The sequence below is a fragment of the Plenodomus lingam genome, assembly GCF_022343315.1.
Source record: "Plenodomus lingam strain CAN1 chromosome Unknown contig_21, whole genome shotgun sequence".
NCBI classification, from domain to species: Eukaryota; Fungi; Ascomycota; class Dothideomycetes; order Pleosporales; family Leptosphaeriaceae; genus Plenodomus; species Plenodomus lingam.
Window position 1 is genome coordinate 512,876 of NW_027093938.1, and position 24,643 is coordinate 537,518.

General features: G+C 49.5%; 7 protein-coding genes across 7 annotated transcripts; 4 read left to right on the forward strand and 3 right to left on the reverse strand.

The window, feature by feature from the left end:
• Positions 1-5,508: 5,508 nt before the first annotated feature.
• Positions 5,509-9,342, forward strand: IAQ61_005096 (uncharacterized protein; the record flags this gene model as incomplete). The annotated part of the gene is made up of 3 exons (XM_003843082.2): positions 5,509-5,531; positions 5,587-6,068; positions 6,137-9,342. The coding sequence occupies 3 exons, from the start codon at positions 5,509-5,511 to the stop codon at positions 9,340-9,342; spliced, it is 3,711 nt and encodes a 1,236-aa protein (XP_003843130.2).
• A 489-nt stretch (positions 9,343-9,831) lies between these two features.
• On the reverse strand, positions 9,832-12,587 carry IAQ61_005097 (uncharacterized protein; the record flags this gene model as incomplete). Its single annotated transcript, XM_003843081.2, has 2 exons — positions 11,320-12,587; positions 9,832-11,177 (listed from the first exon to the last, which is right to left on the reverse strand). Exons 1-2 carry the CDS (start codon positions 12,002-12,004, stop codon positions 9,832-9,834), a joined length of 2,031 nt encoding a protein of 676 aa, XP_003843129.1. The 5' UTR covers positions 12,005-12,587.
• Positions 12,588-13,813: 1,226 nt separating this feature from the next.
• On the forward strand, positions 13,814-14,350 carry IAQ61_005098 (uncharacterized protein; the record flags this gene model as incomplete). Its single annotated transcript, XM_003843080.2, has 3 exons — positions 13,814-14,027; positions 14,095-14,166; positions 14,220-14,350. 3 exons carry the CDS (start codon positions 13,814-13,816, stop codon positions 14,348-14,350), a joined length of 417 nt encoding a protein of 138 aa, XP_003843128.2.
• A 1,773-nt stretch (positions 14,351-16,123) lies between these two features.
• IAQ61_005099 (uncharacterized protein) lies at positions 16,124-17,158 on the forward strand (the record flags this gene model as incomplete). Its single annotated transcript, XM_003843078.1, has 1 exon — positions 16,124-17,158. The coding sequence occupies one exon, from the start codon at positions 16,124-16,126 to the stop codon at positions 17,156-17,158; it is 1,035 nt and encodes a 344-aa protein (XP_003843126.1).
• A 1,104-nt stretch (positions 17,159-18,262) lies between these two features.
• Positions 18,263-18,994, forward strand: IAQ61_005100 (uncharacterized protein; the record flags this gene model as incomplete). Its single annotated transcript, XM_003843077.1, has 1 exon — positions 18,263-18,994. The coding sequence occupies one exon, from the start codon at positions 18,263-18,265 to the stop codon at positions 18,992-18,994; it is 732 nt and encodes a 243-aa protein (XP_003843125.1).
• Positions 18,995-19,463: 469 nt separating this feature from the next.
• On the reverse strand, positions 19,464-20,977 carry IAQ61_005101 (uncharacterized protein). Its single transcript, XM_003843076.2, has 2 exons — positions 19,905-20,977; positions 19,464-19,841 (listed from the first exon to the last, which is right to left on the reverse strand). The coding sequence occupies exons 1-2, from the start codon at positions 20,025-20,027 to the stop codon at positions 19,671-19,673; spliced, it is 294 nt and encodes a 97-aa protein (XP_003843124.1). The 5' UTR covers positions 20,028-20,977; the 3' UTR covers positions 19,464-19,670.
• A 44-nt stretch (positions 20,978-21,021) lies between these two features.
• IAQ61_005102 (uncharacterized protein) lies at positions 21,022-23,871 on the reverse strand. Its single transcript, XM_066096657.1, has 3 exons — positions 23,295-23,871; positions 21,830-23,217; positions 21,022-21,772 (listed from the first exon to the last, which is right to left on the reverse strand). Exons 1-2 carry the CDS (start codon positions 23,518-23,520, stop codon positions 21,995-21,997), a joined length of 1,449 nt encoding a protein of 482 aa, XP_065953352.1. The 5' UTR covers positions 23,521-23,871; the 3' UTR covers positions 21,022-21,772; positions 21,830-21,994.
• Positions 23,872-24,643: the final 772 nt, after the last annotated feature.

The window sequence follows — 24,643 nt, forward strand, 5'->3', positions numbered from 1 at the left end:
AAAAGCTTCTATAGTTCCTATTTAAGAGTAGCCTTAGAGGAGTACACTATAAGTAGAGGATAAAGCATTAGGATCCTAAAACTATATATAGTGTAAGAGAATAGGTTTAGAATATATTACTAACACGTTACTACAGGCGTATATATAGTAAATCTTTATATTAAGCTTAGGTAACTTAATTATTTACCTTTTTAAAGAGTAGGTATTAATTCTATTAGATTAAGATATATTCTAGATAGATATGTTATATAAGAGGTTATATAGGGTATAAGTAGAGATTCTAATAGTAATCTTCTACCTATAGGAAAAGAAGCGTATATATTAAGAATAGGTTTATAATATATTTCTAATATATTATAGTTATTACACTTAGCTAAATTATTATAGATAAGGATATAACTAAGATATATTAAGTTACTATTACTAACTTCTTTTAGAAGTGTAAAGCATTTATAAAAAGATAAGTATTATAGAGGTATATTTACTTATAGGGATTCTATAGGACTACTATTAATATATGTAATAAGTAGATAATAGGCAAGTTTTATAGCGCACTATAACCTATTTATAACGTGTTTCTAACTTGTTTCTAGGACTTAGGCGCTATCTCTAGTTAATTAATCCTTATAAGCGTAACTAGCGCTAGCAACTTTAATCTTATATAAGATTTTATTAAGTATATCTATAAAGAAGTATTTATAAAGTATATAAAAGAGAGCTAGATAATACTACCTCTTTATATCTAAGTAAATTACTATAGGCATTAATAGTAGAGGAATACTTTTAGCTTGCTAACCTCCTCTTACGTAAGTAAATATATTCTAAACCTATTCTAAATATATTCCTAACTTATTCTTATATAATTAGAATACAAACCCTCTAAAGATACCTAAAACTAGGCAATCTATAAGAAAAACCTAGTAATTACTGCTAGGATTATGCAATACTATAGTAAAATATTAAAAGAGGTATAGGAAAAACTAGAATCTTATTTAAATATAGCTAAGCAAGTAGGCTAGAAAGGATATAAAACTAGTAAGTATATAAGTATTCTTAAGGCTACTTAGAAGTAAGTTTATAACCTATTCTTAACTTATTAGAATTATATAAGTAATATTATATAGTATATACTAGATAGATCTATAGGATATAAAAGAGTTTAAAGCCTAGAGTAAGTTTAGAATACACTATAACTATAGAACTCCTAATAGGCTTAAGCAAAGGTACCTTAAAAAGCTTTAGAGGGGAGAAAGTAAGTCTTATACTAGTGTTATATATATTTACTAATTAAAATATATTTAAAATGTGTTTAGAATATATCCTATAATAATAATAACACTCTAGATAATAATAAAGCAAGTCTTGCTATATTTAACTTAACTAGATATATCTTAGTCCTAATAAGAAATAAAAGAGTACGCTTAAAAGCCTAAAGCTAGAGGGTAAGTAGTAGAGTAGTATTAGAAAGAAGTTTACTAGCCCCTTTTCTATCTTCTCTACTACTAGGCTCTTCTCCTCTACTAATAGTAACCTAAAGGTATGCTTTGCAAAACACGTTTATAATATATTCCTAACTTATTATTAGTCTATAACTATAAACTTTATAATAAAAGGCTCTTCTTAGTAATTAGGCTCTAAAGGAGAGAAAAGAAAAGCTAGAGGTAGATAAGGAAGAACTTATATAGAAAAAGGCACTATTTAAATTGCAAAAGGTATAGTTTAAACTTAAGAAAGAGATAGCTACTTTTTATATAAGGTAGGGTTAGTCTATAAATATAGTAACTAGTTCTTAACTAGTTCTTAATATATTCTAGTCTATTATATAAGTATATATAAGTAGATAAATATATATTCTTTCTTCTCCTCTTTCTTCTTCTTTCTTCTTACACTCTATAAGAACTTTTTATATTTAAGAGTTTAATACTATTTTACTATCTATCTTTCCTAATATTATTAGATATAACTAGTTAATATAGTCTATAAAGATCTTTTAAAGTTAGTATATAATAGAATATATTAGGAATATATTATAAACTTATTCTAATACTAAGTAGGATTTATACTAGTAATATATTAAGCTTAAGTTACTTCTATTTAATACTAAGGTATTCTCTCTTATAATATCCTACCTAAATAATAGGTGTATAGTATTTCCTAGCAAGCTTTTCTACTAGGCTATTTAGGCTAGATTAGGGGTATAGGAACTTTATAGAGTATATATATATACAAGTTAGAATATATTTATAATATATTAATAACTATTTTAGCGTTACTTCTCTAATAGAGGTAATCTTATCTACTACCTTAAGAGGTATTATCCTAAGGTTTAAATAGCCCTAGTAAACTATAGTAAAACTATAATATAAGGTATTATAGAAGTAAGGATCTTCTATAAGAGCTTAATAGTAAATGCTTAAGAACGTGTTCTAAATATATTAATAATACGTTCTCTACTAGTAGAGTAGACTATACTAAGTGCCTCCTCTAAGGTTTAAGAACCCTCTAAGATAGCTAGTCTATAATAAGAAGTAGTAGCTAGAGTAGAGGCTAAAGAGGAAGTAGAGAGTAAAGAAGAGGAGCAAATAGTTACTCCCCTTTATACTATAAATAATATTTAGTAAAAGTAGTAAAAAGGAGATATAAGTCTAGTCTCTTAAAATATATTTAGAATATATTAATAATATATTATAGCTAGACACCTATAAATACTAGATTCTTCTTTAATCTAAAGGACTACTAGAGCTTTATAATACCTATAAAAGTTAAAAGAAAAAGTTATATACTATTAAAGGACCCTATAAAAGTAAATAGTACTTTACTTTTAGTAGATAGAAAAAAAAAGAGAAGAGTAAAGAGTTTATTTTAGTAATTACTACTACCCCTTTAGGTTATATACTATTATATATTATTTATTAGAACCTATTCTTAATATATTCTTAACGTGTTCCTACTTATTACTATTATTATCTCCCTCCCCCTCTCTAGTATCTTCTCTATCCTCCCTATCCTCCCTAGGCTCTATAAAAGTATACTATAAGTAGAACTAGGTAGTATTCTAGTAGGAATTAGTAAGGTCTATACTAGTATTAAAGTAATAGTCTTAAAATATATTAGGAATAGGTTAATAATATATTATAAATAACTTACTATAGCTAGGATAATTATAAGTATAGATAGTATAAGGAACCTAATAACCTTAAATCCTTAGTAGGGTAGATATAGTAATAAAGTTAAGCTATAATAAGTTAGTAATATATTTTTAATAGGTTCTTATAGGCTATACCTTATTACTATTATAGCTAGTGCAAGTCTTCTTCTAAATTATATTTAGGAGGGTATTAGTATTTACTAGGGGGCCTATAGTAGCTACTAGCTAGGCTTAAAGAACTTCTATAAAATATATTAGTAATAAGTTTTAAATATATTCTAAATAACTTATAGTAAGGAGTATTCTAGTAATTATATATAACCTTTATATAGAAGTCTATATATATTAGTATAATAAGTTAAGAATAGGTTAATAATATATTTACTCTTTGCCTTATAGACCTCTATTATAGAAGGCTAGCTAGTCTTCTTAACCCTACTAACCTTATAGTAGGCTATATTAAGCCTGTAATCTTTTTTAGTATAGGTATATAGAGTGCCCCTAGTACCTAGAATAGCCTAAGAATATTAGAACCTATTTAGAATATATTTAGAACCTATTCTTACTCTATATAAGGTGCCCTTATTATTAATCTTAGTATAGTAGTAGCGCTCTCTACTCTCTATTTTAACTACCCTATTAGAGCTAACTATAGGCTATACCCTAATATTATCTAGAATATAGCTAAGGGTAAGGTACTATTAATAGTGCTTCTATAACCTATTAAGAATATATTCTAAATATATTTTAATTTACTTACGTAGGATATAAGAGATATATTAGTAATAGGTATAGTAGTAGTAGCTTATAGTATTACTAGTATAGAATATATTTAGAATAGGTTTAGAATATATTATAAAATCTTATAGTATAATATTTAGTTAACCTTGCTTAGCTAGCTAGTAGAGCTTAGCACGGCCTAACCCTATGCTGAATACAAGTTCACGCAGCGCTAATTCCATGGTCATATGAACTGCGCCCTCCTCCTTGTCCTCTGCTCCCTCCTTGTCCTCTGCTCCCATCCACCCATCCGCTTATCCTCGCCATGCCATCATCTATATATCCTGGTCTGGCCTGGCCTGGTCGGATTCCCATGTTGCGAACACAGCCAAGAGATGCCGTTCCCTCCCACGCCGCAACCACGCACTTCTTCCCTCCGCACCCCGCTCGCCTGTGTTGGCCTGGCCTGCCTCGCTCTTGTCTTGGCCGAGTGTTTTTCTCTTGTAAGATAAAGAAAAAGCGTGGATTGTGCCCAGAGCGACGTGTGGCAGTGGCTTCATCGATTAGGGATAGAGAATACTAGCCATACACCGTATACTCTACCGTAGTCTCCAGTGGTGGGGCGGGTCACTCTGCTGTGTGCAGTTGCAGTTGCCCCAGAGATCCTTCGACCGTACAATACATGGCTAGCCAAGAGGGGCTAGTAGGGGCAGAATGGGTGGGCCAAGTGTGGGGTAATTCACCAACAGGGAAGGTGCGCTGAGGTCATGGCGGCTGACGGCGGCTTCCCCTATCTCCGCGACATCTTCGCATCCCGCGCCCGGTGGACAACACACGACTTGCACAGGGAACATGAAACACACTAGGATGGGGGAGGGTGCAAGACACGTCCTGTCTGTCTGTCTGTCTGCCTGTCTGTGTGTCTGTCTACTCTACTCCATTCCCTCTTACACAGCAGAATCTCTATAGACGCATTGGTAACAGCGCTGCGCAGTGCAATCCAGCAGTCCACCGTCCGACTGCCCTCCATCTACCATCTAGGCTTCCCTCCCCCGTGCTCTCCCTTCTCCCTTCTCCCTTCTCCCTCATTGTCTTCACCACCCAACGAAACCGCCTCGGCCCTTTGGCCGTCAACACCCTCGCACACACCAAAACATCTCATCCACCACAATGACGGCCACCTGCGTAATCTCGCCTTGTCCCCAACCTGTCTTCACACACGCCACCTTGGAACCAAAAACCCTCCTGTCCACCGAATTTGGTTTGTGGCCCGCTCTCTGTCGCTCAATTGGCTCTCTGCGCTTGTTTTCTCGTTGGCAGCTGCAGCGGTTAGCTTCCTTTGCAACTTACCCCAACACTATGAGGTCATCATCGTTGCGCAACCCAAAGGTAGGCAGAGTAGTACCGTGGTAGCTACACCAAATCATCATGTCTTTGATACACTTGCCATGTCCATGACCAACTTTTGCTAGTGCCACTGTCTTGTCTTGCCTACTCTCACCTCTGTGCCCCCCTCTTTCGAGCCGGCCAGAGTCTGATATCCAGCTATCAATCTATCGACACGGACTGCATCCTGAAAAACTTCCTGGCACAGCTCCACAATCCTTCTCTACTACTTCCTCGAGTCATTCCCAACCGGCATGGAGAAAATGAAGAACGTCCTGTGAGTATCCATCACTGACAAGACAAATCAACGCTGTTCTCTAATTCGTCGCCAGTCATGGACACAAGAAGACGGAAGAGACCACTTCTCACAATCCACACGCATCTCCCCCGGTTGCTGCTGGAGGGGCTGGAGAGACACACCCCATCTATGATCAGATGACGGAGAGAAAGGAGGGCAAGCATGCTCCTCTAGGTCAGCCGGTCTATGAGATAAAGACGACGAGCGGCGAGCCATATACGACGCTCGCACAACCTCGGCATGCTGTTGACGGCAAGCATGGACACGAGAGTACTTCTGCCACGACCACGCAAGAACATCGGCCAGATGCAAAGACCAGTGGTACAGAAATGAGTACTGCCAGCATCAAGAGTGGTGTGATTGGTTTCGGCCCCGGCGAGCAGGGACATGCCGCTTTACCCACCCAGAACTCAATCGAGCAGAACTTGTCTCCAGACCATGTTGTAGGAGGTGGAAATCTAGGAAACTCACAAGGGAACGGCCTAGATCAAAATACAACCATTGGGTCCACTTCTCGTAAGTAGATATCTTTGTCAATAAACGTATTCCCCTTGAATGAGGTCAAACCTGACGCAACACTGCAGAGTCTCCCGCAGTACCCGCTGCCGATCTGGGGGCCATCAAGGAACAACAACCGTATGGGAGTTATCGGCGACAGGAGAGCTACACTGTAGATACCAACCGCATATTTCCCCTCGCTGGGGGAGTGACCTCGCACCATGGCGATGGTCCTGTTGGATCTACGACATACAGCAAGGAGGATGCTTCTACCATTCCTTCTGTGACACAGACATCTGCTGCCCAGTACCCAGCTGAGCCAACGTCAACGCTACACGAAGAGAGCATCACTGGCCGAGAGCCAGACCATCACCAACAGGGCACTGACGTTAGTCATTCCCATGGCCGAGAGGCTTTGGCTGGAGCGGCTGCGGCTGCGGCTACCGTGGGAGCTACACAGAGCAGGGATCGTTCAGACAAGAGAGATGTCGACACTCATGGCCACACCTTCAATTCTGCCGCGACTATGAACAGTTCTAGTGAACCCGGAGAGGAACAAGGTCTGCTAGCAAAGGCTAAGAACCTCATCGGTTTGGGCACAACAAAGGAGCACGAGGTATCTCATCAGGAGCCAATGGATACCACTAGCACCCGCTCTGCACAAGGCCACCATCTTGAAGCTGTTGATGGAGCTACCAATCCTGTTGAGACGGGTGATTCAGTCACTGGTTCCTTTGCTAATGAACGTCCCCAAGCTTCGCGACTAGAATCCCATCACCGCCATATTCCTGGTGAGTTCATTAGTACACCAGGCGAGCATGGCAACACTTTCCTGGACTACACATCAGTTGTTCAGCCAGCTTCCACTTTGACTGCGCCAGCACTAGGTGTGGGGCCTACCCCTATATCCGCTGCTACTGCCACTCATCAGGAACCGACTTCCACCCTAGGATCATCTACCGGCACACACTCGACCGCGATTCCTCATTCCACCACGGATCAGCATGAACTCCGGCACACTGGAACGCTAGATGACCCCCTTTCAAGGTCTTCCGAGGATCATCACCATGATAGAGATGCTGTAATGGCTGGTGGCCTTGGTGCGGGCGCCGCTGGCTTAGCCGCACACTCAGCCCACCAAAGTCGGGCAACTACAGAGGTCGACGCTAGCAAGCCTCTGTATGAAGAGACGAGTCCATATAGCTCCAAGATGCTTGACCCACGTGTCTCCGGCGTACAGGATCCACTTGAGGAACACCGGTTTGATTCTCAAGCCAGTTCGACTGGAATTGCTCCCTCCCGAATTGTGCAGACATCTAGTACTGCTGGCAATCCTTCGGCATCGGGGTCGCAGCATCATCCAGGTAGGGATGCTGGAATCATGGGCGGTGCTGCTGTCGGTGGAGCTGCATTGCAGCATTCTCTCCAACGCAACAATGCCCCTGGATCTGGCTCAACAGTTCTTCCCCACGAGACTGCTCATAGTTCAATACCTGCTTCGTCTGCACCCCATCACTCAACGAATCTCACTGCTCCACCAGCGTCTTCTACCGTAGCAGCACCGCATGATGAGTTCTACGGCACTAGGGGGGCTCCAGCACCGATGGCGGATCATACCACACAACCCCAGCAATCGTCAATGGTATCAGCACCAACTTCAGCTCCAGACAAAGATGCTGGCTATGGCTATGGACGTAACGCAGCAATTGCAGGAGCAGGAGCACTTGGAGCTGCTGGTGTCTACACCGCAGCTCGCGGTGACGATACCAATAGAGGTCCCGCATCCAGCACGACATCGCCCTCAGAACATGGCTTGGCTTCTAGCACCGGTCTTACGTCTGCCACAGGAACAGAGACAGGGCCAGCTTCGAAGACGATTGGTCCGCACTCCAGCAACGTAGCAAACATTTTGGATCCAAGGATTCAACCGGACCCGGCCTTGCAAAAGAGCCACAACACCACCGGACCCCATCAATCTGACACATTTGACCGTCTAGATCCCCAAGTCGATGGCAAAGCTGCGCATTCGGATCATCACTACGGTCGGGACGCAGCCGTGGTAGGCGGTGCTGGCGCTGCAGGATACGGTGCTCATGAGGCCATCCAGGCCTATGGGAACCACAGGATGACACAGCCAAGTGCGTCTATGAATGAACAGAGGTACGACCCGACAACCCCAGGAGCAAACGCTCCCAGTCCGGTGGCACCAAAAAGTGAATACAACTACAATGATCCGACCATCCACAGCAACGTGAACCGCGCCGAGCTAGATGTGGACAGTAACACTGGACGTAACGCTGGTCTTGAGGGTCTCACAGGTCCTGGGCTTGTGGGTGCAGGAGCTTACGCTGGTTCGAGGCATGCTGAAAACAATCAGCAATTGCGTCTCCACCAAACGACGCAAGACTTTGCATTAGGTTCTGCAGGACAAGCTGACCCAATTCGTGGAGTAACTCACGATACCTTTCCAAGGAACAGCGCAAACCAGACCTCATACCCAACTCACGAAACATCATCATCATATCCCGCACAGGGTGCCATTGTGCCACAAAACACACAAGCATTAGGCTCGACTAGCCAGCGGCCGTATGATGCCACTCGAGATCCCGCTGACCAAGGCCACGACAAGCGAAATGCTGCACTTCTTGGTGCAGGTGGAGCTGCTGCTATTGGTGGCGGCGCATATGCATTCTCCCAACGGGATGATGGTGAACAAGCTAGATTAGCAGAACGAGAGCAGGAGCGTTTGAAGAAGGAAGCCCATGATCGAGAGAAGGAGCGGCACAGACTCGAAAAGGAGCAACACAAACATGAAAAGGAGGTGCACAAGCACGAAAAGGCTATAGCGGCCCACGAAACAGAGCAGCACAACCTGCACAACGAGCAAGAAAAGGAGCAAAAACTTCTCACCAAAGAACAACATGAGCGCGAAAAGCAGGCCGACAAGGCCGACAAGGAGAAAAAAGGTGGCCTCCTCGGCTTCCTGCACAGAGACAAGTCTAAAAAGGAAAAGTCGGCCATCAGCCCAGAGCCGTCGCCCCGCGCATCAAGAGAGCATAGCAGACGCGTCTCGAGAGATGTGCCCAGCCCCAGACACTCGAAGGAATATCCGGCTGGTACTGCTACTGCTACTGGCACTGCTATTGGTGCCGATGGTGCTACCGGCGCTGCAACCACCACAACGACGGCCCATGATGAAAACCACCCCGATCATCCTCGCTGGAAGGGTAAACATTTGCTACACAAGGATCCGCCAAAGGGTCATCCGGCACGCGAGGTGCTTGAGCAATGAGCTGGGGGTGGGGGATGAGCGGGCTGGAGGAGGAATGGTTGATGCTCAGGCTTTGGTATTGGGGACGGGCGGGTATACATTTATACATGTCCTATTTATCTTTTTTTTGGGGGGGGGGGGGCTGTTTTTGAAGGAAATAATGGATTGTTTTCCAAGGAGGCATGGTTGGGCTTGTGGTGGGATGGGATGGGATTGGAATTCGACATGGACGTGGTATGACAGAGTGGCAGACAGATGGGTATTCAACATGTAAATAGGGGATATACCGTATGGGATGACAGGACGGGATAACAGGTAGGAATCCAAAATCTAACCAAGGGGCAATGGTTGCGTGTGCGAGTCCCACCATGTACACCCCCTCCCCAAAGAAAAAAACCCCCCATGCCTGATTCCAAATCCAAATCCCAAGGTCCATTCCAATTCCAGCTGCAATTAAACCCTAAATCCCGTCAATCCCCATTCAATCCAACCCAATCCAATCCATCCCCCTCACGCAACCATAGTCTGACCCTGAAACTCCTGCCCCTTGCCCTCCGACGCGGCCAATCTCGAATTCGCATGAGCGGCTAGACTCGACTTGGCTGCCTCTTGGAGCTGGGATTCGACATTGCGGTCGCGGTCCCGGTCGCGGTCTCGATCACGTTCGGGTGGGGAGTTGCGGGGGGCTGGGGGCCAGGTGTCCGGTTGGTGGTCGTAATGTGGCGGTGGTGGTTGTGGTGGGGCATGTGTGTTGTGGTGGTCTGGTTGCTGGGGGTGGAGGGGTTGGGGTTGGGATTGGGATTGTGATTGTGTGTGTGACTGTGATTGTGATTGTGTGTGTGACTGTGATTGTGGTTGTGGCTGTGACTGTGGCGTGTGTGGTCCGTTGCCAGGGCTGGTGTACGAGGGCGTCATGGTGTGACGGGGTGGACTCAGCACCGCGGCGGGACTGGCGGTGCTAGCGCGGTCACCGCTCTCGTGGTCCGACGTCTCGCTTTGGCCGTTGCTGATTGTGCTGTGAGGGTAGATGAAGCCACCGCGTAGCTCGCCTTCGCGAACCTCTTTCCACGAGCATTTCGCGTGCTTCTTCGTACAGCCCATGCAGGCCGTGAGATTCTTCAGGCAGTCCATGTGGAGTCTCCGGCAGCGATCGCAAGGTGGTATGATGCGCTCGCCCTTGGCCAGGCTTTCCATTCGGTGGACCATTTCCGTCTTGAAAGGACCGCCATCGTCCTTCTCCGGTTGCTGACTAGCACGTTGGCTGGCAGCTGGGAGGAGATTAGAGGGAGTGTTTGGTATTGGGACGGGCGAGTTCATCATGGTCTGCAGCTCGGATTCGTTGAAGCCATGAGGTGGCCTCGTCATGTTGACTGGTGGACCTTGTGGGCCATCACCAGGCTTGGTGGGAGCAGCTCTTGTAGGCATGGCGCCTGGCGTGGGAGGGTGAGAGATGTGGCTGCTCATCGACAGCCGCCTCGCCTCGGTACCACCAGTGTTGGATGGCTGCGAGGAAGGGCGTCGTTCGCTTGTTGTGTGGAATTTGGATAGCAGCTCGTGACGAGTGGTAGACGAAGTGCCTTGGCCATGACCATGACTGTGGCCGTTCGAATCCTGTTGCTGGCGAGCATTCACGGCAACGAATCCCCCAACGCCACTAGGCGATGTCTGTGGAGGCTGGGCAAGCCCAGTTGTAGTAGTCGGTGGAGCGGTGCTGCCGCCTTTCATGAGAGCGACATTCGAGGGACTGGCTGGTCGTGGGACGGCAGGGACAGCAGGGCTGGCGGTTGCCCGCCGATCGAGGATGGCTTGTTTGCGACCCTTGAGTCGGTGGTTGAGCTGCCGTGTGCGTGCAGCGACTACAATTTGTTGTCAGCCCATGATCACCATGGGTTTTGCGCCGTATAAGCCGAAAGAGGGCAGCGAGGGAGGGGGAAAGCTTGTATAGAGGCAAGAGCGTGCATGGCCTAGTGAGGGAAGAGAAAAAGGGCCGTGTCTTACCTTGGTCAGCAAGTTGGCAGATCTGCCCCAGGTTCTTCTCCAAAATCTCAATCGTGCCCAATTCCTTTTCTTCATCCTCGATGATGGGCTGGGGTGGAATCATCTTCTGAGGGATGCCCGAGGAGATGAGCACGAAATCCTCCTCGGAGATTTGCACGCGACACTGCTTGGTGTAGAACTGGCAGACGCGGACGCCTTCACTCATCTGGCCCAGCTGGAACTGTTCTGGCTTGTTGCGGGCGAATTCGACCACGTCCAGCCAGCTCACAGAGGTGCCGTCTTTGCCATGGCTCTTCAGGACGCGCGGGGGACCATCGAACAGTCTCTCGAATCGCTTGATCAGGATGGGGCCCAGCGGTCGGGCGCCGAGATTGCAGGCCATGCTCTCATGGCGGTCGAGGACGCCCTGGTAGTCGCCGAGCAGGGACAGGATGGCGGGGAGGGTGTCTTCATTGGTGATGAGTGGGAGGTCCTCGTCGAGGTGTCGAGCGAGATAGTTGATCTGCAGATGGTTATGCGTCTTGGCAGCCTTGGGCAGTGGCGCAGAGGGTGGGTGGACATCGTGCGACGAAGGACTGCGTTTGCGCTTGTGGTCCGCGGTGGCGGGTGGCGCATGGTGTTGCGATGTGTGGGAAGCCATGCGGATGCGCTCGCTCACCACGGCGGCGATGTCGACGTTGGACATTGGCGAAGAGCGTGGCCGGGCGGCCGAGGCAGTTTATGTGAGCGGACGGCGGGCGGCCGATGAGGAGGGTGGAGGCAGGCGGACGCTAGCACAGCCAACTCACAGGCCAGGCCACAGGCGCCAGGGCAAGGCAGGCAGGGCAGGCCAGGGCAGGGAACAAGACAGCGCAGGGGGAGGGAGAGGGGGGGGGGAGTTTCTACTACGCCGTCACCAGCACCACAGGTAGATGGCAAGACATGGCAAGCAAAAATAAAAGAAACGGTACAAGGGGGAGAGAGGGAGGAGATGGTGGTGGTGGTGGTGGTGGCAAGGATGGAGAAGAATCAGAAGACAGACAGAGAGAGTGAGTGTGTTGGTAAGAAGAGAAGGGCGGCCGGTCCATGGCAGGCAGGCAGGCAGGCAGGTGTCGGTGACAGTCGAGCACGGGTGCGCGGAGAAGCAGCCACAAGGCAAAGCACGTCTTGCTGCTGCGTTTGGCTGGGAGAGAGGGGAAGGGTGGACACCCCCTCTCTTCTCTCTCTCTCTCTCTCTCTTTCCATCTCTCCATCTCTCTGTCAGTTGTCTGCTTCCCCTCGTCTCGTCCACTCCCCCTTGGAAGACCAGACCAGAGCAGACGAGGGCCGAGAGAGGCACGGGAATAAAAAGAGGCGGCGTCTGTCCTGAGGGCGGACCCCGCAGCCAATCAGAGCCGCCGCCACTCTCGACGGCCTCCCGCACCCAACACCACACCACGCACATGGTGGGCACACACGGGCCTGGCCTAGCCTAGCCTACTACTATACTATATTGTATTGTATCCATCTTCAAGAGGAACTATGTAGCTACTACTCCTAGGGATCCATCCGTGGCAATGACATGGATCCTGCATCCCTGTGACTGAGAAAACAAAAGAAAGACTGCCTGGAGGATTTGCGCCGCTCTGAGCCTGCAGCCACCAAGGAAGGCAGAGCGTTGGCTGCATGTATTTGTCTGTGAACCATGGCTGTGAGGGGAGAGAGTGTGTGAGAGAGATGAAGAGGTGCCTGCAGGGGCTGCTACTGGAATCCCCCCCCCTCCCCCCTCACAGCACAGGACAGAGAGCACACAGGAGGACAACATAGCCAACACAGCCGTGCACAGCGACTCGGGTTCGGGAGTGCTGGCTGCATTACTGCTCTGTCGGTCACAGTAGCTATCTACTCCTCCTAGTACCAGTCGTCCCCGAGTGAAGGGTGAGGGGAGTGAATGGCCGGCCGGGCAGTGAGGAAAATGCCGCAGACCCACGCGCGTCGTCGTGTCGGAGGAACGGGCCCGAAGCAGATCAAGGGAAGGCAAACTGCAAAGGCGGAGAGTCTGGAGTCTGGAGGAGCCTGGACACGGGGGCCACCAATGTGTGTAGTACGGGACGGTAACTCGCAAGGTAAGTGTGTGTATGGCTGGGTGGCCTGGGTGGTCGCCAGCGGAATCCTGCCCTTTCCACCCTTGCCCTGACTAAGCTCCATTGGCTGCCTTAGAGTAGCCCCCTCTCTCTCGCGCCTAACCACATGCAGTCCCGAGTCGGTCCCAGCCGTCAACTGGCCGGCCTTCACCAGATCACGTGCCGAGCTGACCCAACCTAACCAAGCTTAACCAAGCTTAGCCAACAACAAAGGCACTGGTAGGAGTACTCTACTACTGGCTGTGCACAGACAGTCCTCGCGATTGGACCTGGCCGAGCTTTCGCGTTTGCCCTGCACCTCACTGCACCTTTCCCCATCGCCAAACCATACCAGCCCAAAAAAAGAAAAAACCACCACCCACCACCCTTCTCTTATCTAGACAGCCACAACCATGTCTGAGCGAGGCCAATTCCGTGGTGGCAGAGGCCGAGGCCGAGGCGGTGATCGTGGAGGCCGAGGTGGTGGTGCTCGCGGCGGGGCACAGGCTGGTGGTGGTGGTGGTGGTGCAGGAGGACAGACCGACCGTCCAAAGAAAGAAAACATCCTGGACCTGAACAAGTACATGGACAAGCAAATCACCGTCAAGTTCAGCGGTGGACGTGAAGGTGAGCGCCTGCCAACAGTGCCAGGTTCGCGCTCAACTACAGCCTTGATACTAACCCACCATCCCAGTCATTGGCACACTCAAGGGCTACGACCAACTCATGAACCTCGTCTTGGATGAAGTCAAGGAAGCCTTGACCGGTATGCACATCCTCACATTCTCTACACATGGCCCTGGCTGACACGCCCTCTAGACGACGAAGGCAACATTCGCTATCGCAAACTAGGTCTCATCGTCGCCCGCGGAACCCTCCTCGTCGTCATTTCCCCCGTTGACGGCAGCGAAGAAATCGCAAACCCATTCATCCAACAAGAAGAAGACTGAAAACAGTCCCATTACCCCTCCACCCCACCAAAGTGGAAAGAAAAAAAATACCCCGCCCCCGAAAAATTCTGGTCGGAGAACAATGCACTTGAACAGGCTAGAGGTCGAGCACTTGATCCGCTCACTGCAAGAGAAAAAAACCAGAAGCTGTGCTTCAACACGATACCCACGACGTCAACGCGGCATGATGAGTACACGGGCGGATTGCAGCGGTACCATCTGGGGGGCACCATATGGCTTCCCCCCGTCACCAGACCTTGTCCACCTGTCTGTAGTATAGCAACCTAACAGGCACATCCTCTCTTGTCCTGCCACCGAGAACAAAAAAACAAAAATCTGCGCAATCATTCTTGCTTTGCCCTCATCACGTGTGAGCCTTATAATCGTGCACTCGCACACCTGCCAACTTCCTCCTCATCCTAAATACACACATGTACGTGATTTTGTACCGGACGAAACGTATCGTCCTGGACTTTTTTGTGTATGCTGAGTCGTGCACGTACGATTTGTTGTATGCAGTGGCTCTTCTCTTCCTCCTCCTCTTCCTCCTCTTCTTCCTCCTCGGCTTAATCTCATGCCCACTCCCATCATCCCCGTATCTGGATAATGTGCCGTATCCCATCTTTGATTCTAGACCTGGTGTCGTGAGTATTTCCCTGATCCTTCACGACACCAATAATGACACACAGCATTTTACTTCTGCCCACGCCCCCTTTTCCCAACATCAGTGAAAACAACAGGTACCTCCCACTCACGCATCCGCCTCCACAACGTCCGCTTCGAAACCAGGATCCCCCTCTCCCTCAACCGTCTCTGCAGCTCCACATACGACACACGCAGCCGCACACACTCTTCCACAATCTCCCTCTGCTGCTCTACAATATCCACTCTACCTGCCCCCCACCCCAACAGCCGTTTCCGTAGCGTCCCCTGACCCACGTGGACATTTGTCAGTCTAAGAGATTCGGAGAGTTGCTTGGGCGTGACGCCGCGCTTGTACCCTTGCACCATGATTTCCCTATATGGCTCGAGATTTAGGGGCGGTCGGCCTTTGGGACGGGGACTGACTGATGGGGTGAGGTTTTTGGGTTTTTTTAGTGTGGATGTGGGGTCCTGAGTGGGTGCATTGTTGAGGACTGGTACATGTCCGGATGTTTTGGTAGACTGGTGCCTCCTGGCGATATTGATACACTGGTAGCTGCATGTGTGGTTGTAGTGGCGGCACGTGATGTTCTTGACTCGTTGTAATAGGGCGGCGAGCAGTTCCATCTCTTTTCTTATGGCGGCTTGGATCGAATTGTTGGATCAAGCATGTTAGTGTGCTGATGATACGAGATGGTTGTTGCGGTGTTGAAGTGCTACACAATAGTATACTTGGTCGTGTTTGGCGCTGAGGAATGGCCGCGCTTGTTTCAGCTTACCGCATCGGGAAGGATGCCAGGCACCAGTGTTAACCTCTCATCTCTTTCGTGATGGAGGAGTTGGTCATCTCCATATCACTCGCATATTCCATCTACTGTTTGCTATACGCCTGTTTCTTGAGCTTGTTTGCCTTCACATAATTCACTTACTGCGTCGTGGGACCGTGCATGCCTAGGTCGCAAGCGGCTGGTTGACTATCAGAAATAGTGCCACTGCAGCGTTAGACCGCAGGCAATCGTAATATAGTACCTACATTCAAGGCACCAGTCGCACGACTTTCTTTTTTTCGCCATCTGCGAGGTTGGGTGTGTCTTTTGCGTTGTCCAATCGAGCGATTGAGCAGTCATCATCATGGCAAGGACATCGCAGATTGTGGAACACATCAAAACCTTCGAGGACTTTATAAGAAAACCCGAACATGCACAAGATCCGTCTTGGTCGTCAATATCGAATCAAGCTTTCATGGACTGTGCAACTCTGATCACCCTGCTGGCCGCAGCCATCCCACTGGTCGCATATCTCGTATACAGAAGATACGAATATACACACCGTCAGCCATTCCGCTTCCTAGACCTTCCACAAGAATTGCGAGACATGGTCTATGCAAACCTCATTGAAGACCCCGTCTATCCACCCCCAAGGTCCCGGGAAAATTATCGCAAGGGCCTGTGGCTTCTATCCAGCCGCGCCACTTCGGCACCACTCTACCAAGGCCGACTTCACGACAAAAATTGCATCTTCCTCGTCAGCAAGCAACTCTACAGAGAGTACATGGACATGATCTGCAAAAAAACCACCTTCCACCTCACCGTCTCCCCCCAAAACTACCAACCCTCATCCACCCCCTCCACCTCCCCACCCAACGACCACATCTGGAACATCGGCAAAGACACCCTCCAAAACCTCAAAACCTGCTCCCTAAAACTGATCACCACCTCCGCCATGCTCGGCGTCACCGACCCCCGCAACATGACCTCCTCAGACTGGCCCCTCGCCCGCAAAATCCACGAACAACTAAAATCAACGAAAAGCATCACCAACCTCACCCTCGAAGCCAAAGCCCTGGGTGACCCGCTCTGGAACCCGCTCTGGATCTGGTACCACGCCTACCAATCTTTCATCCCAATCGGCACCCCGCTCTCCCATACCCGCCCCTTCGGCCCTACACTCTCCCGCATGACCTTTACCCTCGACACCTGGAGCCCCGGCGAAAATTATCTTCAGCGTGACGACCGCCGCCACGGGCGCTGGATGTGGTATTGTATGCTTGGACATGAGCTTGCTTGCGATCTTGGGCCCCAGATGACGGTGCGTGAATTTTGTGGGAGGTTGTATCAGGAGTGTGTGCGGTGTAGGACGAGTGGGGAGGACGAGTGGCAGGATTGATGGTTGGAGGGGTTGCTGGGTCGGTATGATATGTGGGCTGTTGTGGGCATGTGAGAAAACATGTTGGGGGTTTTTTCTTCAGGAGAAGTTGGATTGCTCTTTCGCAATGGATTTTCTTTTCATCACCCACAATCTAGCACTTTTCATTTTGCGATGAGCACTTTGAAGTTGGATTCATCATCGAGACGTACCATGTACCATTACCATACAACTTATTCTAAATACCACCCCATCCTTTCCCAGATTCAAATAAACCAGGCACCGCCCCAATCAACGCCATCATTTAGTTCCCGTTTTGCAAGCGCAGAGTGCTATACAATACCAGCCTGCACGATGTAGACATAGTACATCCCCAACATCCTCATCACGCAGACAAATCACCTAGCCATACGTAAACCGTAACCCCTCCCCCTCCACGCCATCAAACCCACAAGGCGGGCCTTTTGTAGGATGGACTGAGGGCGGTGCTTTTGCGGTACTTACTGCTAGGTTGTGTGGGTTACTGGTACACGAGGGAATGCTTAGTCTGGCTGGCTAATGGGAATTATGGCCATGGGGAGAGACACAGGGGGCATGTGGAATTTTGGAAGCGAGAAGTGGAGGGTTGAGGAGGATTGAGTATCTAGTACTGCTGTGTTTACGTGTTGGCATGCGTACCATAGATACCCGACGTCTATGATGCGGAAAGCTGGTTGGTGTGCGTGGGTCTTGGGGTGCGGTTTGCGTGATGTTTGTGGCTGTAGAAGGTGGGGTTGGAGATATGAAGGGGGTGGCTATTATTTTAGGGGTATATCGCGCGCAAGCGAATCTGGACTGTTCGGTTATGGTTTATATCCCTTTTCGTGTTTAAACTCAGCATTTACCTAACGTTAAACGCGTTCTCATAGAAGTGGCGCTTCCCGCGACTAGCTCCCGCTGCCTTGATAGGTGGATACATAGCGTACTACATCCAATATACCCCTCGGCAACTGGCTGCCTGCAACGACATGGAAACAAAACTTAGGCTGAACCAACCATAGTCAGGCCAAATCTTGACTCAACTGTTGCCTGATGAATTCCACCCATTCTACTAAACACCTTGCAATCCACCACTCACTTCTCACCATGGCGAAGAAGCACTTCGTAGTACTGGAGAACCACCCAGATGTCATGAACAGTCTAGCTCGAGATCTCGGGCTGGATACCAGTGTTTACTCCTTCCACGACGTCTACTCATTGACCGACCCGGAACTACTATCACTCATACCACGACCCGTCATCGCACTCCTCGTCATCATCCCCCTCACACCAACCTGGCATGCAGCACGCACATCAGAAGACCAAGACAAACCCGAGTATTCCGGCAAAGGCGACCAAGAACCCGTAATCTGGTTCAAGCAAACCATCGGAGACGCCTGTGGTAGCATAGGCCTCGTGCACTGCCTGCTCAACAGCCCTGCCTCCAGCCATATTGCCGCATCCTCGACCCTTGCCCAAATCCGCAACGAAGCCCTAGACAAGCCCATCTGGGAGCGAGCAAAAGTCCTCGAAGACTCTGGAGAATTCGAAGCCGCACATGCACGTGCTGCCAGGCTTGGCGATACGGCAACGCCTGCATGTCCCACTGGAGAGCATACGGGCCAGCATTTTGTCGCGTTTGTCAAGGCGCGGGACGGGCACTTGTGGGAGCTAGAGGGCTCGAGAATGGGGCCGTTGGATCGTGGTGTGTTGACCGATGAGGAAGATGTGTTGAGTGCTGCTGCGTTGGAGAAGGGGCTGGCGAGGTTGATGAGGATTGAGGCGCAGCAGGGCGGCGATCTGCGGTTCTCGGCGATTGCCCTGGCTCCGAAGCTATAGAGTGAGGTGTTGCGACTTGGCTACGCGTTGCTTGCACCTTGGATGGGGGGGGAGGAGGGGCCAGGGGTTGCAGTGAGGACGTGTTGGATGCTTGATGGGTCGGGACGAGGTGGCCAAGAGGGATGGCGTGACACGCAATGTTGCGGCCACGTCTTTACCAAGTCGACTGGTGCACACTAAGATCTAAGAAAAGAATTCTTCGTCATTCAAGCATGGATTGTCGGTAGGGATGGGTCTGAGGTGATGGTAGCCAATTCGCGGTTCTGCACACCAGTCTGAATTGCCGTAGCGCCGTATGCCGGTAGTCGTCAGGCACTCCCGTAGCAACTTACCCGGCTCTGGAGAACACGCTGTCACCTCCAGAATGTATTATCGTGATATCTTGTGAGGTGTCATGTATGCTGAAAGCCGGCAGAATGTATCATCATTATCATTATCACGGTAGCAAAACATCACAGGAATGCACAAATATCATCAAACAACGTATCCATTGCCACATAAGAAAACGCTCACTCTCGAGCCATGCACATGATGTCGCTTGCCCTGTTGCGTACCCATCAGAAAAAAAAATCACAATCGCAAAATGCTAGTCCAAGGGTATCTTCCACGTCTCCCAAACTCCAAGACAAACCAAACAAACGACCCGTCCAGCCTTGAAACCACCTCCCACCACCCCCTAATTGCCCCGACAAGGCAACTTCATCCTCATCCATTCATCGCCCACAATGGCGTGGCCGACACGCGACTCGTAGAACAAGCGCTGTTTGTGCTGGCGCTCGGTATAGGACATGTGGTGCTTGTGTATCCTGCCCTTGCTATCACGAGAGTACTCGAACTTTTCTTCGCCCTGGTAGGTATTAGTACATGTGAAGTGTGGAAACGTACGGCTGGAAGAGCAAAGACGACTTACGATGATGTTGTGGAGGATTTGCTCCTCCGGGTTCATCTTGGTGTAGTAGAGCGGCTTGGGGAGTGGCTTTTCGCCAGACAACCGCGAGGAGAGCGAGGTTATGCTTGTGCGTACGTGCAGCATGGTGATGGATGTTGTGTTGATGTGTGGAAGGGAGGTTTGCTTTGTGGATGCTTTTGCTTTCCGATATGTGTGTGTGTGTGAGGTGGGATGTAGAAGATGTGGAGGAAGCGGACAAGTGCGCTGGCTTTTATCAAGGTGCGGGTGGAAAGAACAGATTATTGGAGAGTATAGTTTGGTTGGGCTGGGAGAAGAAGAATATAAAAAAGATTGGCTGCAGGATCACACACCCTTTTCGTGTGGTTGAGGGGAGTGATTGTGGTGGTAGAGTCGACTTAGAGTGGTAGCGACATGGTTGAGTCTGCAACCATTGGATCCAACCGCAGTAATAGTCGTATAACGATCCAAGAAAACTCCAATGATGGTCGTTGACAATAGTCGAGCGCAATAAAAAAAATCTTCTCCTTCTAGATGGCTGAGGTGCAGACTGTTTGGAATGCGACCATGCTATATATTCGCAACCCCCCAATCCAACTTCCACAGCCGCAGCAACCAAAGTAAACGGGGCCTAGCAGGAAAAAAAAGAGCACTCTCGGCCGCTACTCTAGGGTACTACCGCGCTCTTGGCAGCCCGCGCCAAAGCACAGGAAAAGAACACAACGCCTTACCCTTTTCCTGCGTCACCCAGCAGAAGATTGTTTCTCCCAAGCCTGCGCCCAGCCATGCAAGCGAGTCATCAGAAACTCGTCCATTTCCGAATACATAGCTAGGCCATGCATTACCCCACGGGGCAGGACCAATGACCATGTGTGCTTGCGAATCGAACAACGCAATCCCGTTTCGCAATTGTACCCGCTCATGGATGTACCATGTTGAAGTGAGCCTTTGCTGCCGCGTCGTCCCTGTCTCTTCTGCCTGGCTTGGCGGCGTCAAGACACGTACGCAAGACTTATGCGCCGCGCCGAGGGATGGGCGGAGGCTTGTCAGGAATGGAGAGAAAGATTGAGTGCTGCGGATGGGTAAGTTATGGGGAGGGGCCTGTTGCACTGTAGATCGGTAGGATCCAAGACCTTGGCATTTCTTGGTGTCAGGGAGGAAAAGGTCCGGGTTTGGTTGTTGTGTGGGAGGGAAGGGATCGACGGGAGGGGAGGTGAACGGAAGTGCAACTCTTCATGCTTCAAGACTTGTTTTGTGCCATGCATGGCTTTCACGACAAGGACAAGACTGTTTTTTCTTTGATTTGATATTCGCGTTTTAGTACTTGCCGTTACCTGAACGAATGCTTCCTGTTTGTGTGTTGTTCAGCCAAGATCGCTGCAATATAGGAGTAGTTTTGTGTAGCTTTGTCCAGAGTTTCGGGTTCCGCCCAGTCAGTCTTCAATCTCAATCATCGTTTCTGAGTCTGGGCGTGCGGTATCGGTGCAACTTGGTGCAATGTTGTATGAAGATTCATCCACTCCGCCCTCATCTTGTACATAACAGTACATGAATGGGGGCAGCATGGAAACCTAGTGATGATCTCACAAGGGGGTTTCGACTCTTGACGGAAATTTTCGGCCAAGCAACATTGTGATCGACGCGGTCACCACTCACGTGGCTGGGGGATCTGAGTTGAATCGAGTATCGCATCGAAGCTCGGCATTGGGATCTGGCAGGCGCTCTGTAGATTACGACTGAAACAGGCAGATGTCTCAAAGTGTAACGTTGTAGACGCTCTTGTGTCCGGCTGACCGCTATCCGACTCTCCGTCCAGGTGACGAGATGATATGCACTGGTCTTGGCTACAACACATACCTAAAGTATGGGTTCTGGGTACGTCGTAGTCAGCAAATCAGCCCCCCTTTTTGCACTTTGTGTACGCGTACCTCCTTGTCCGTCAAATCCATGAATGCCAGCCTGTCTCTTTCCTTCTCATTCACCACCAAGCCCTTTCTTTTCCGGTTTTCGCTCGCGAGAAGAACGTACAATGCCACTGCTGCGGCGATGGTGATGCAATAACTAGCCCAGTCAGCATAGCCCACATAGCCGCGTCACGAGTTGAGCCCGCAGGCTACCCACCAAATGATCAGCCCTGTCCACAGTTGAGGATAGTGATCTGCCTTCTGTTGACTCTTGATGAGCTGTGGTCCCACAATATTCCCCACGCAGTAGGCTACGAAAATAGCAGCAGCCATTGCACTCTTCTTCGTAGCTCCCGCAACATTGCTCATCCCGATGACAATGGTCTGGCTGACGACTGCTCCAAATGTGCCAATGATCGAGTATCCCGCCACAGGCGTGGCGGCATGATAGGTCCACTGGGACTTCCAGATCATCGCACAGCCGGCTATCACAGGGAGACAGTTTACGACAAGCAAAATGAGGCGAATGTTAGCGATTCGAGAAGAAAGATAGCCGCAAAGAAGAATGGTGATGAGACACAAGCCGCCCAGAGGAAACTGCCACAGGATTGACTCGAGGGTCGACCATCCAAAGGTGCTTACAATGAGTGGGCCAAAGCCCGAGACCGCGCCGTTGACGGTATACGCAGACGCCATCAGGATGAAGACTAGCCAAACCTTGAGATCAAGCAAGGCTTCTTTGAGCTGAGACATCTTGATTTGCTGGCACCGCACACCCGTCTGACCCCTTCGAAGTCGTTCGACCGCAACAATACGTTCAGCGGGCGTCAAGAACCAGGCCGAGACAGGCGAGTTTGGAATGAAGAAGCACCAGACGCCAAACAAGAAGGTCAGACATCCCGCAAGAAGGTAAATGTACTGCCACCTCTTCAGACTCCCGCCAGTAATCTGCGCAAAGCCATAGTTCAGCGCGCCACCGACAATGGTGAACAGGCCAGTGGACGAAAACCACCACGACTGCCGGAGCGCTTGCTCCTCTTGCGTATAGTACCCAGAGATGATGCACATGAAGCCCGTGGGAACAATGCTCTCCACAAAGCCCAGGAAGAAGCGCTGGGCGTACAAGCCATGGTAGGAAGTCACCGCCGCCGTCAACATGCAGACCAGCGCCCACACGACAACGACACCGCCTAGGATCCGCCCGAGATTGAATCTCTGCAGCGCAAACGTCATGGGATACAAGCCAGCCAGCATACCAAAGTAGAACATGGACGTCGCCCAGCTGAGCCTCGAGGTATTCGTCGTAGGCGGCGTAGTCGCCGTATTCACAACGCTGAGATGCAAGTCCCTCGTCATGCCGAAAAGGACGGCTGAGCCGAGAATCGCCTTGTCGTAGTATACCAGTCCATATCCTAGATTGAATATTGTTGGTATGCAAATAGCAAGGCTGTACAGACCCGCCCACATGTGCGTGGATAACTTGACATACCAACAATCATCGCCGGAATTAAAAACCAATCAATCTTCCTCAGCACGCGTGCTTCCACGTCTGGATCAATCTCCCGCGCACATTCACCCACCAGGCCAATCGCAACGTCTTTGCCCAGCGAGAGCGAACTCGCGCCTGCGTCTGCCTCGGGGTCATGGTGTTGACTCGACAGTGGAACAGGAGGACTGACGTCTGCACTCTTTTCGTTTTCATCGGCGACAGCCATGGTGTACCGGTAGGGTAGTGTTCAAGGAGGCCCGGTGTATTATTGCTGTTGTTGTTCCAAGTTGACTCGACGAAACCAAAGTGAAGAAAAGTCAACGGAGGAATTGCAACACCACGAAAAGTAGATTGGAGATTTTCCTCGACTAGGCAATGCCTGTCTGTTATGTAAAATCGTTTATACACAGCACGCGGCTTGGATACACACGGCTTGCCGTCCGCGGCTTAGCGTACTATTTTGGTAGATGGGTAGGTAGTTACATAGGTATGTAGGCATCGATGTCCCCTCAGCCCATCACTCCTATAATCCCCAGTATACAGCATACATAGATACATACCACCCCCTACAAAACTCCCAAATACCTATCCTACCTCCACCCACCCCCACCCCTCCCCACCGAAAAGAAACCCCCCACACACTCCCCCTCCCAATCCGCACCAATCCCCCTCCCCCATGCCGCGGCCACACCCCTCCCCAGCCACCCCGCCACCCCATCCCGAAACAGGAAAAGCGCGCCCGCCAAGCCCGCTGACATAATCGCGCCCCTTAGACTAACAAAACAGAGAAAAAAAAATTGCTGTTGACTTGCGAGAGCTTGGGCGAGAATGCACACGACTACGGCGTTTGGCGCTGGTGTGGGTTTGTATGGATGGGGTGGGTTTGGGGGCTCATGTTGATGTTGATGGGGTTGCTTGGATGGCAGTTGTTGGATGCTGGGTGATGTGGTGATGTGGTGTCTGAATGCACTCTCATCCCATCCCATCCCATCCCATCCCATCCCCCCTCTCCCATCTCATCCCCCCCCGTCTCCAACCTCGCTCAATCCGCGATCCCCCATCCGCGAATTTCGAGCTGGATACAACGGTCTGCAAAACCGCTCTCCCGCTTAAAATCGGGCTAGCGGTCTGCAGACCGTTGTTACGAGACAAGAGTAAAACTGTGTTGAAAAACCTTACCCGATGATATTTGAGTACGGAGCCGGCTTTAATGGAGTGTCGGGTTGCGTAATTTTTTGTCGGGACATTGTGGGATAGTGGTGCGGTGTGGTGTGGTGTAACTCGATGCAACGACCTGTATGCGAAATGAGTCGAATTGAATGGATTTAATTCAACTGCTCATCACACAT